The sequence below is a fragment of the Lupinus angustifolius genome, chromosome LG12 (assembly GCF_001865875.1).
Source record: "Lupinus angustifolius cultivar Tanjil chromosome LG12, LupAngTanjil_v1.0, whole genome shotgun sequence".
Lineage (NCBI taxonomy): Eukaryota > Viridiplantae > Streptophyta > Magnoliopsida > Fabales > Fabaceae > Lupinus > Lupinus angustifolius.
Window position 1 is genome coordinate 9,700,322 of NC_032020.1, and position 13,478 is coordinate 9,713,799.

The 13,478-nt window shown below is 30.7% G+C and overlaps 1 protein-coding gene across 1 annotated transcript; it reads left to right on the forward strand.

The window, feature by feature from the left end:
- On the forward strand, window positions 8,574-10,640 carry LOC109362556 (DELLA protein GAIP-B-like). Its single transcript, XM_019608412.1, has one exon. It carries the CDS (start codon window positions 8,705-8,707, stop codon window positions 10,355-10,357), a length of 1,653 nt encoding a protein of 550 aa, XP_019463957.1. The 5' UTR covers window positions 8,574-8,704; the 3' UTR covers window positions 10,358-10,640.

Genomic DNA, 13,478 nt, shown 5'->3' on the forward strand with positions numbered 1-13,478 from the left:
ATATATATATATATATATATATATATATATATATATATATATATATATATATATATATATATATATATATATATATATATATATATATATATATATATATATATATATATATATATATATATATATATATATATATATATATATATATATATATATATATATATATATATATGCAAATGAAACTTTCTAGCTTATATTTCATCTTTTATTATTGGATTTCGAATTTCCTATCTCACCAAAACCAAAAACGGATTTATACTTTATTATTCGTGTAAAGACAAAAGATGCAAAAGAAATTGGAAGTAGAGATATTTAATTTTTTATAAGAAAATTTATCAATTTTTTTAGATTAAATAAAATTACATTTAGGGAATCTACACTTCCCCATAAAAACGGTAACTTGTATAAGCTCTCTTTCTTAGCTATAAACATGAAGTCCCATTGCTCAAAACATGAAGTGGTACTACATGAAGAAAAGCCATACGTACACGAGTCTTTTCTTAATAGATTTGAAGGTGTTATTATCATGCAAGGTAAAGGCATAACATCAAATTTTAAATTAAAGCTTTAGAATTATATATCTACCATAAAAAGGTGAGTTTAGTAGGTGAAAACAATTATAGGTAAATAGATATATGATTAAAAGTAACTTCTAATTTTGATTAGAGTGTAATATTTATGCATTGTCAATATAAAGATTTATACACATTTATTATATTATATAACATTTATTTGGATTACTTTTTCTGAAGAGCGAATGATAATTAAATATGAATGATGAATGATACCATAACAATATAAAAAACTCATATATTATCGGTGTAAACATTTTTTCTTCTTTTGATTATCCATTCATGTTAATATAAAAGGTTAACTTTATATATATTACTTTTATATTTACAAGAAGGTTTAAGTTATATATTTTATTAAAAGAATAATGTAAGTTTTTCTCTAAGTAGATGAAAGTAAATGAAGGTGATCTCTCTTTTTATTTACATTATTAATAATTAAATAAAAAAAAGCGTACAAGAAGTAACAAACTTAAAAGAAATTGTATAAATATCAACACCTACAAAAAAATAAATTGTATAAGAAAGGACGACCCACCAGAAAAGTGACGGCGTTAGGTTAAAATTGAAGACAAGTGGATGATTGAGTGTGGTGGCTGATGCAACGGCGGGCCGTTAGGGTCAAACGGTACCCTTCGTGTGGGACAGATGTTACATTTAATAATTTGATTAATTAATCTATCATCAAAATAGAATGAGAATTCTCTACGATAGTACATAGGGAAAAGAAAATGTTATATGAATTATATCCTTAATTATGTTTATCATGAAACAAAAAACAAGGAAAAAATTTACACTACCCTCTCAATTAATGAAGAAGAATCTGACCTATCAAAATCTCTCATCCACAGGCTTCTTCATTGTTACGTGCTTTCTCTTTCCTATTGCCACTAATATTATTCATCGTCTACGCATCACAATCATATGGAGAATGTATGCCTAATTTAATATTTGTTTGAAAATAAATTCTTTATTTAGCTGGAAAAATATATTTTATAAATTAAATGAGTTGAATATGAAGTAAAAATTGAGTTAATTAAATAAATGAGTTGAAGTTAAATCACATACTCCCTTAAAAAGTGACTTGCACTTATCTTTTATCTTGTCAATTCAAATAACATTGAATGATACATATTAATTGTTATCATTTCTCACATTAATAATTGTTCTAACTTGAATCATTATATATATATATATATATGTATTGTTGGAAGATCTTCATCTATGGATTACAACAACCTTAAAGCATTAGATCTATAGGTGAGTTTGACACCACATCTTGACTCAAAATCTTAAAGCATTAGATCTATAGGTCCATCCACTTATATGTTCTTTAACTCATTCATATTTGCTCAATGTGAGACTTCTTGATTCACACTTAGAACACCCAACATCTCCCCCTCAAGTGTGAATTCTCCTTTGAGTATTGGATACACCAGAGCTCAACTCTCTATCTACTTGCATCGTCGTTGGCTTATCCTTTCATCAATGGAACACGTCGTCTTGACCTCTAGCAAGGAAGACTTTCGACACAAGGATCCCTCATGGATCTACCGACCACTTATCGCTTCAATACTCCGTTGAGCCGTGGAACCATCAGCTCTGATACCACTTGTTGGGAGATCTTCTTCCATGGGTTACAACATTCCTACACGGACTAAGTGAAAGAAGCATATAGGTGTGCTTGACACCACATCTTGACCCAAAACCTTAAGACATTAGGTCTATGGGTCCATCCACTTATATGCTTTTTAACTCATCCATATTTGCTCAATATGAAACTTCTTCATTCACACTTAGAATACCCAACATGTATGTGTCTGTATATAACCTTTTGCTACATGAATATTAATTGATAACTATATTTATTATTAAAATGCACAAATTTTCTATATATGTATAATTCACCAATATCTTGTAAGTCTCTAAATTTATGTTGATAAGCAACGTAAATTTGAGTTCATTAAGCCATTTGAAAGTTCGTGAATTTTAATTGAGTCATATAGAGTTGCAAAAATAAATAACATATTAAGCTAGGCTTTAAACTAGACTGAATCCAATGCCTAACTAGTCGAGTGGAACTGTCATGTTTCACTCTACTCATTACCACTCCTAATACTCACATTTCCTCATATTATATATACAATTGATTTGATAATATTAAAAAAGTAAAGATTTTCTTAACCTCCGTACCTAGGATTGAGGACAATAGGAAAAAATGTATATATATTTGTATAGTAATACTAAATATTTAATATTTTAATAGATAAAACATTTAGTTCCCAATTCATTTTTATTATTTTTAAATTCTTTCTCGTCAATAAGGTCAAGAGAACTGTAAAATAAAATAAGACATAATTTAATGAGAAAAGTTATATAGATATGATATGATAAGAAATCAAGAATTAATTGAAGTTGGAAGGAGCTAGTGACATAGTGTCGTAAATTACCACACCATTTGACTAAATTACGCGTTAATCTCATGATTTTCTTATAATATGACACAAATGTAAATGCACTGCATTTGGAGGTGCTAGATTATCAATGCCCTTTTATATTATCCATCATTCTCCCTTATAGGGTTTCTTGCTATAAATAATATAGATTAGGTGGATGAGCTAATTCCATAAGCCTTACTATAATCACTTAACCTTTTCCTAAATCGGAATTAGCAAATACTCAATGAAAAGGTAAATGCATCGCTATCTTAAAAATAAAATAAAAAGCAATTAAACAATTTCTTTATAATAATAATAAGAGAAATTGTAGAATGATTTATAGAGAAAACTTAAAATTATTCAATATCATATATAATATTGTAGGATAAGACAATTAAGGAATTTACTATAAATCATATAGGTAAGAAATAAACTTTTATTTTAATTAAAGTCGTTAGTAAATACAAAGAATTTGTCTTGAGTGACATTTGGATTGTTCCATCAACAATCCAAGTTTATGCTTTGAAATTAAGCACATTTGCATTGATCTTAACTATTGGTGATGATAGTTTTCTCATAGAAGGATGAAGCTTGATCTTGTGATGATCCATATGTTGATTTGTATTGTTTAAGGAATTGGTAAAAGATGAATGCACACACATTGAATGTAAAAAAGCTATGTGAAGAAATCTGATGCCTGTCATAAAGTAAGAAAAGGAGAATGAATGAGCAATGGAAGCTCGTGAATGAAGAAGATAATCAAGAACTAAATTAGATCTTGTGATTTATATTGAGTTTTAATTGATTAACTTGAATTAGTTACATGAGGAGATTGCTTCAATCACAAGTAATTGCTTCTGCTGGTGTACCTGATGTGTCAACATTGGCCTCTAATCGAGGCAACTTGGCGTGCGTGAACATGCCAAGGCTGGCCTCTGACCGAGGATCCTATCGCGCCAAGGTTGGACTTTGACTGAGCCAACATGGCCTTCGTGCCCGAGGATCCTGTGAATATGACCAAGGGATGAACATCTTGTCTGACCGAGGTTTTTGGTCTGATATGTGGCCTTTGGCCGTGTCATGCGCATCACTGACCGAGCCAGACGGATCAACTATCTTGATCATGATGCTAGTTTCTGACCGGGGTTTCATGATTGTCGTGGCTAATATTCATTTACTGGATGTAGCTGGCGTTCCTAATGTGTTCCAGTTAACTTAGAAAACTAAAGCTCCAAGGAAGGTATTGCCTTTTCACTAGCAACTTTTACATTCTCAACACGTGATTAACCTATCCTTTAAGACAACTTTACATCTCTTTTATGATTGCCCCTGATAAGAGATTATATGACCTTGTGTTTATGGATTCGTTGGGATTCTGTTGCAACAAGTGAGTACAGTGGAGTCATTCTGGCATTTTTTGTTATTGTTTCATAACAAGAAGCGTTGACAGTTTGTTAGATGGTATGGTTAATATTAATGTAAAATGTCATTTTTTGTTTCTCACAAGGTATTCTCGTATCGGAAGCAATCTTGTCCGACCCAGAAAAATCCATATGTATGTAAGGTTAACTCTCCCAGTAAGTATTTTTTCATCCACAAAACTCGAACTCTAGATCAGAGAAATCAAATATGTATCATTTGAACCGTCTTTCTTTTTCCTCCTCATAGGCTAAGGTGGAGTTTCTGATTAAAGATGAATGATGTTAACATACATCTTATTTTTTGTAATGGACATAATACATCTTGTCCTCGTTATTAATAATTTTGTATATGTAATTTAAAAAGGTAAAAGTTTTTAAAAACAGTTAAATTTTATTCATCTTGTAAGTAGTTATTATGACATATTTTTTTTCTTAATCACCTCTTAAACTTTAACTACTCATAAAATTGGTTGATATATAAAGATAATGTTGAATTAACAGTAATGAAAAACTATAACCTTTGCATTTTCTTTTAACCATGACCGGTGAACTATTATTATTTAATTTAATTTTTATATATCTTAAAATTTAAGCATTATCAATTTTTAACTCTAAATTTACTTATTTACTTATTTATTATCAATCAATTTTATATTTTGATGGTGGTCTTCTCCAAATATCAACATTTGATAATTTTATTTTTATATTGCTATTATTGTGAATCTAATTATAACGATTTTTTATTGACCTATCAGTAATTTAGTAAGATATTTATATCGGGATCAATATCACCAACAAGTAAAGTTTAGGAAAGAATTAGGAAAAACATAATTTGACTACTTAAAAAATATATAATTTAGAGGGGATTTATGCGCATTTCTTAATTGAAAATGCAAAACTTCAATCTTAAATTCCATAATTAGTTGAATATCTCCCGAAACAAAAAAATAATATGATTTTACTATTCTAAACTAGCAAGTTACCTGTGCATTTGCACGGAATGACATTTTTTGCCGCATGATTAAGAACACATATTACATGTGCATTTATGATTAAAAATATGTATGTTGCTCATGCATTCGCATGGTTAAAACCATATATGTTACCAGTGCATTCATATTGTTAAAAATTATTAATTATATATAAAATCATACGGTTTAACTGTTTAAATCCAATAAACTTAATATGGGTCATCTACTGGTTTAACATCTTGCTCGACTTTCTCAACATTGTTTTTTACACATACATAACATGATATAGTTAGTAGTATCCTATTAATAAAAAAAATCATCAATAAATTTATAATTTCATTATTATTTGATTCTAAAATAAGATTAGTATAAAAATAAATATTATTTAACTCTAAAATAGCTACAAACAATATGTTATGATTCATATTATTATTATTATTTTAATATTGCTATAGTAACATTATATTTTAATATTGTATAGGTAATCATATTCCTTTTATTTTTAAATAAATCACATGTCATGAGGGCTTGAGAGATTGACACATGTCATGAGGCTTGAGAGATTGGCACATGTCATGAGGCTTGAGAGATTGACACATGTCATGAGAGAGTTCTTGAGAGATTGACACATGTCATGAGAAACCTTTAGTTTTGATGAGAGGTTGACACATGTCATGAGTGCTTGAGAGATTGACACATGTCATGAGGGAGTTTTTTTTAATGTACATGATACATTTAAAAAGGTGAAATGAATATTTATGCTCATCTTTTAGAAATTAACGTATATGATTATAATAGTTCCATGACTTGTTAAATATGCCTATTGAAAAACTAAGTCTACTATTTTTCAACACATTTAATAAAAAATTGAAACTCTCAATTAATTATAAAATTTATACTTTTAATCGTCAAATTAAAATTGAGATTCTAATTTTGTTTTTCTTGAATTTTTTTGATATATATATACATATGGGAGAAATTTTACAAACATTATATAGTAAATTTTCTTTTACAATTTTGTGCACTTGTAATGAGTAAATTACAAATGTATGTTATGTTTGCTCATCAAATGTCCACTTTAACCTAAAGAAAATTTAATTTTATCTTAAATATATATATATATATATATATATAAGATATTTTTATTATATTGAGAAACTAATAGACGCTTTTTATGAATATAGATTCAAAGAGAGAAAATATATTATGATAATATAAGAGTTTTTAAATTATTATTGAATCACTTATCATTTATATTTAATTATTATCGATTATTATTGATTTTTAAATATAGGTGATTAAAATGAAAATAAATAATGTATTGATTATACGTAAAGAAAGAAATGTATAAGTTTTGTATATTGTTACTGAATATACTCTTATCAAAATCATTACAGCTACCAAGCATAAATATTGTACACTTTATATTTAGGCTTTGTTTGGAAGTTAGGAGGGAAATGAAAGGAGAGGGATCAAAGAGTTAGGAAGGAGGGAGAAGTGAATGAAAAATAAAGGAAATATTCTCTTTTGTTTGAGAGTATAAAATTTAGATGGAGGAGAATAAACTAATGATAATGTAAGAATATTTTTTATTTACCATTAAAAATGTAATTAACAATGAGAAATGGACAATAATATATAATTATATATTATTACTAAACATATTTAGTTATTTTGACATTTTATCTCCAAAACTCCCCAAATTGGGTGAACTTTAAAAATAGACATACGAGAATTCTTAAACAAGGAAAAGACTTTCCAAAACCATCATTTTCCTTTCATTCCCCTCCAAAACCCCACTTCTAAACAATGACCTAAAATTCTTTTAAGTAGACTTTATCATACTCTTTAACTAATGTGCCTAACATGACCCTTCCTTTTTATTGTTGTATAAGTAGTTAATGTTCTTTGGATTCCGGATCAAAGTGATGTTAATCAGCCATGAATGCAAATAATGTAAGGAGAAAAACTTATATATAAAACTATATAACAAACCATATTTGAAGATAAATACATTTTATGATTTTTAATATTATTATTTAAGATTAAATTTAATTAAAATTAAAATATTAATTTATTATCAAGATTTTATTGGTTCTGTCGGTATAGTTTCGTCTCTACACAAGTATTTATTATAATATAAGTCCTTTCTGCGTAGCAACACTATCCTATGAGGCCTTACTTAACATCCTATCAAGTAGAAATAGAGCAACCTAGATGCTATGTATATATAATTTAATTTAGCTGCATTGAGCCATAATCAATGGTAGTAGTAATTAAATGTATTAGTAGCGTGTAGATGCATTTCTGACCTTTAAAAGATAAGACCGTAAAATAAATGAATCCCCTCATTGCAATGGCATGAACTACGAAAATCTTAACCTCTCTTTCCTATGTTGTACATTGTACCTCTCTCATTTATCATTGTTGTATTATTATATGTATTTAGAGTTTAAAAAAACCAAAAAATGGAAACAAAGTAAAAACACAAAAATGTATATTTTGGATCTTATCTATTTGAACCGTTGCTGCCATTGCTCGCATGGTGGTTTTCTCATTGGGACTCGAGCTTGGTCACGAGAGTTACCCAACTTTACTTTTCCATTTTCATTTACCCTTCTTTTTTTAAACCTCATTGGAGTAACATTTTATAGATGACATTACCTTTCTTATCTATTTTGATTATTCTTTGTCTTAACCTGTTTCCTTAGAATTATGAAAAACCAAAATGATTGTGAGTCAAAGAACTCAATTTTAATATATATTATGAGTAATTTTTGGACATTATAAGCTATATTAAGAACTATTTTAATTAACATTTATAATTTTTGAATACTAATTTAATTTTTTATGTTTATAGAGATCAAATTAATATATGGGAATATTTATAAGGTATAAATGAAGAGTTTAAAATCTATGTATAATCAATTTAAATTTTTTTACACTGTCAATATATTATCAACCATAAATTTGTATTACTTTTATTTAAGAGACAATATTGATTAATATATGAATGATAAATGATTTGTTGATAACATAAAAACATTTACATTATTAGTATATACATATTAAATACTAAAATTAATATAAAGATTTATTTATATTATCACATGATTCATAATATTATAAATATATAGTTTTACATTCCTATACATTATATAAATTTCATTTCATATTTGGTGTGAGTAGAATGAAGCCCCAATACTATAGTATTCAGTTGCAGTGGTGAAAAAACCCCAAATCACAAATCACTATTGTCACCTGTGCTTTGAGTGACTTTTATCCTCTCAATCAATTAGCTCAAGATGAAGAGAGAGCATCACCATCTTCATCCCAATCTCAATAATCCAATTGACTCCACTTCCATGTCAGCTGCCACCTCCGGAAAATCAAAACTCTGGGAGGACGACGGCGGCGGCGGCGGCATGGACGAGCTTCTCGCCGTAGTTGGATACAAGGTCAGATCATCAGACATGGCTGAAGTAGCTCAGAAGATAGAACAACTCGAAGAAGCTATGACTAACTTTGACACTGGTATCTCTTCACTCTCTTCCGATACTATTCATTTCAACCCTTCAGATATCTCCACGTGGCTTGAATCCATGATCTCTGGTCTCACTTCACCACCACAACAACAACAACCTCCAACTGAATCCTCCACCATCACCACTTCTTCCGATTATGACCTCAAGGCTATCCCTGGTAAAGCAATTTATAACAACATTGATAACTATGACACACAGTTTTCAAAGCGTGTGAAATATTCATCGTCATCATCGTCACCTTCTTCTTCCTCTTCGAGTCGGCCAGTAATACTCGTCGATTCGCAAGAAAATGGAATTAGATTAGTCCATACCCTATTGGCTTGCGCTGAGGCCGTAAGCCAAACTAATCTGTCTATTGCTGAAGCCTTGCTTCACCAGATCGGGTTTCTGGCTTTGTCGCAACCTGGCGCTATGCGTAAGGTTGCGACTTACTTTGCTGAAGCTCTGGCGCGGCGAATCTACGGTCTCTTCCCTGAAACGCCGCTGCTTAACCACCGTCTCTCTGATATTATGCTTCATAACCACTTCTATGAAACATGTCCTTACCTCAAGTTCGCACACTTCACTGCAAATCAAGCTATACTGGAAGCTTTTCAAGGCAAGGACCGTGTTCATGTCATCGATTTCAGCATGAACCAAGGGATGCAATGGCCGGCGCTGATGCAAGCGCTCGCTCTTCGTCCTGGTGGTCCACCGGCGTTTAGGTTAACCGGAATTGGACCTCCGGCGATGGATAACTCCGATCACTTGCAAGAAGTTGGTTGGAAACTCGCTCAGCTCGCTGAAACGATTCACGTCGAGTTTGAATTTCGAGGATTTGTTGCTAACAGTCTCGCGGATCTGGACGCGTCGATGCTTGAACTCAGGCCGAGTGAGACCGAGTCAGTAGCGGTTAACTCAGTGTTTGAGTTTCATAAGCTCTTAGCTCGTCCAGGTGCGGTAGAGAAAGTTCTTTCCGTGGTGAAACAGATTAAACCGGAGATCGTGACGGTTGTGGAACAAGAAGCGAACCATAACGGACCGGGTTTTTTAGACCGGTTCACTGAATCACTACATTATTACTCAACAATGTTTGACTCACTAGAGGGGTCAACTTCTGCAGAGTCGCAGGATAAGGTAATGTCTGAGGTTTATTTGGGGAAGCAAATCTGCAACGTGGTGGCGTGTGAAGGAGTTGACCGGGTTGAGAGACATGAAACGTTGAACCAGTGGAGGAACCGGTTCGGTTCAGCAGGGTTTGTTCCGGTTCATTTGGGTTCAAACGCGTTCAAGCAAGCGAGTATGTTGCTGGCGTTGTTTGCAGGTGGTGATGGTTACAGAGTTGAAGAGAACAATGGTTGTTTGATGTTGGGTTGGCACACTAGGCCATTGATTGCTACCTCAGCTTGGAAACTCGGTGCTGTAACTCAGTGACTTAACTCAACGAGTTGATCCTTTTTAATTATATTGTTTTTAGTTTAAATTTCAATGGAACTTTGATGTGCTATGCTGAGCTGTTTATTATGCCCACAATTGTCCATTTCTCTGTTAAATTTCCATTTTTTGTTGCTTAGGCTCTTTATCTTAATTTCTTTTTGTGGGGTTGGAATCTCTTGTAACTTTCAGGATTGGGATCAAGAAATGGTTGATGTGTATCTATTTATGTTTTAGTGATATATATTTAGCTTATTTTTAATAAATAGAATCTTTTCCTTTTTGGAGCAGTGTGATTTTAGTGAATGAGATTGGTGAAGAGGTATAGTTGTCAAATAATGAATGATGGTGTACCCTCTTTCTGGGCCATGGAGCCAGCCAAGCTTTGATGGAAATGGCATGAGTGAGAAGTTGTCAAAATGAAGTATGAGGGGCTAGCTGCTTTGCAGTATCACAAATAAAGCAGGTTGCCCTGTGTGGAATTAATACAAATTACATAAAGAAAAAGATGTATACGGTACGATGTAAATTTTTTATAAAGTTCATTATCTATGATTCATTTCTGTGATAGTTTTATAGTCAATTACATAACATTCAAAATAATTGAAATGGTTGCATCATTTAGCTACCCACTATTGTATTGGATTAGATTAATATCACAAAGCATTTAACTAGGGGTCATTAGAGTGGATAGAAATGTAACTCAAAATTATATGGTTAAAATAATTACTGCAATATCTATCCAAATCCTATTTACTTGTCAGAGAAAGCACAATCATCATCAGAAAGTAAAAAAAATAGTGAAAGAGAAGTATCAAAGGATCACTTATTAATATCAAGATCTTCATATGCTGTTCACTTTGAAAAGTTTCACCTTTTTAATGGGTTATTCCTTTGTAATTATTGTGGTACGAACATCACATTACCTTGCTTTTGCTACATCTTTTTCCTTTTTCAACTTTCAGTTTTTTTTCCTTTCTTTTACCCTGCTATAACCCCTGGCAAAGTTTACGGGTTCATTTCAGATTATCTGATTTTTTTTCTGCATCTTCAAGAGAGTGTGAAAACTGCTTTGCAAGGTCCTTCTCCAAGATAACTTTAAATATTAACCTATATTAAATCTAATCACTATAGTATCCAAAATGAAGCAGCAGTATACATATCAGTGGTCAAATCAAGCACGAATCAAAATCTCTTTTAGCTTATAGATTATTAAACTAGTTGATAACTTTGATTGTACTGCCAGCTACAGAATAATAGCATTGGACCCCAGGAATCTCGAGTTTCTGACATAACAAATAGCCTTCAATTTTTACTTTATCTCTCTCATGCAATCTTTTTTATTAACAATTATTCTCAATTTTAAAGCTGTACACTCTGGTAAGTGCAGGTTGCATCTTTCAATTTCCTATGGCCTACTAGTCACTGTATTCTATAGTCTAATTAAAACAAATAATAAATGAAAACAAAGCATTCTCACATGCACATGATAATTTGTAAATTTGCAATCTCATGGTATATACTCTTAAGTAGTAAAACATATTTGATCAGGTCTTTCAGGTTTAAACTCATTGTTGGTCAAGGACATTAGAATATACACTAATAAATGATAAAATAATATTTTCAGTTCATTCCTAGAATCATCATTAAACATATAAAATGTCCATTTATTTGGCTGACCCATCTAACATTACAAAAATAAAAAGGAACAATAATTGAGGGGTGACAACCACAAAACATAAAATGCAATAAGGTGACACATCTAGGTTGAAAAGAAACAATCATATGAACCGAAAGGAGACTCCCTCATCAGCATTTACATTTGTCAACATAGGAGGTATCATTTAATTAGCATTTGAAGGGGAATAGATGTGTCAATGAATGAAATATGGATAGTAAGTATGTAACACTATGTTGACCATAATTTTAGGGGTATAGGGCTATATTTTATACACAAACAAAAAATATGGAATATTAAAATATATATAAATTTTAAATTAAAATTGAAAAAACAAACTTAGAAAGATATATATAACATTTTTAAGGTGAAAATCAAATGGGATTTAAATATGAGGTTATCAAAAGCTATATCAAATGTCTTGGAAGAGAAGTGGTCATGTGATACTCAAACTTCATGGAGCTTGAGGTAAGAGTTTAAAGAGAATAATGAAATTTCTTTATGCCCATTAAATTATGTAGAAGTATTGTTCTTGAGTTTTGTTTTTGGCAATTTGAACTTGAAATTTTTTATAGAGAATAATGAAATTTCTTTATGCCAGAAAATTATGTAGAAGTATTGTTCTTGAGTTTTGTTTTCGGCAATTTGAACTTGAAAATTACATCTATGGTAGCTTTGAAAAAAATGTGAGGGGTGCATATGCCCCACCTGTCCCTTAGATGGCCCACCTATGATTGAGTAAGGATCTTAAGGTAAGTAAACATTATAAAACATTTTATCTTTTTATATATATAATAGAATAACCACTTTTAATATTAAAAATATAATGAAAATTAAATATTTATCTCTTTATTAATGGAGAGTATCCTTGTTCCCTTCAGCAATACTACATTCATATTGGTTTCTACGTATTGGGCTATTTTCCTTAGTATATGTTGTCACTTTCTAATTAGTATAATAATGCACCATATAGTATATAGTACACGCTTGCTATCTTCTATTTGGGGCTCCACCAAAATTATATTCTAACAGCAACTAGGCCCTATTGGGATGTTCAGTGATTTTGAAGGTATTTGGAAACTCACATCACGTTACTTGTTTCAATGCTCCACATGCTGCTATATACTTTATTATCGATCTTTTCCTCGCCCTTTTCTACCTACGAGAAAGTTGATGATGAAGGTCTCCTTCAGTTATAGTAGTTAGTCATTATTATTTGGAAATTAAAAGGTGAAGGGAAAAATGTCTTGATTTACAAAATCTTTTTCAGTGATATATAGAGAAGCCAAGAAGCCAAGTCAAACCAAAATTGCTGCTTGCTAGGCACATAACAACCATTGGATTATTAAACAAAGTATGACTTAAGAAAATTCTTCAAATAAAGTATTCTCACATAGCTATTATTAGATGATGAGTTTCGATTTGTTTTTTATATATGTTAAA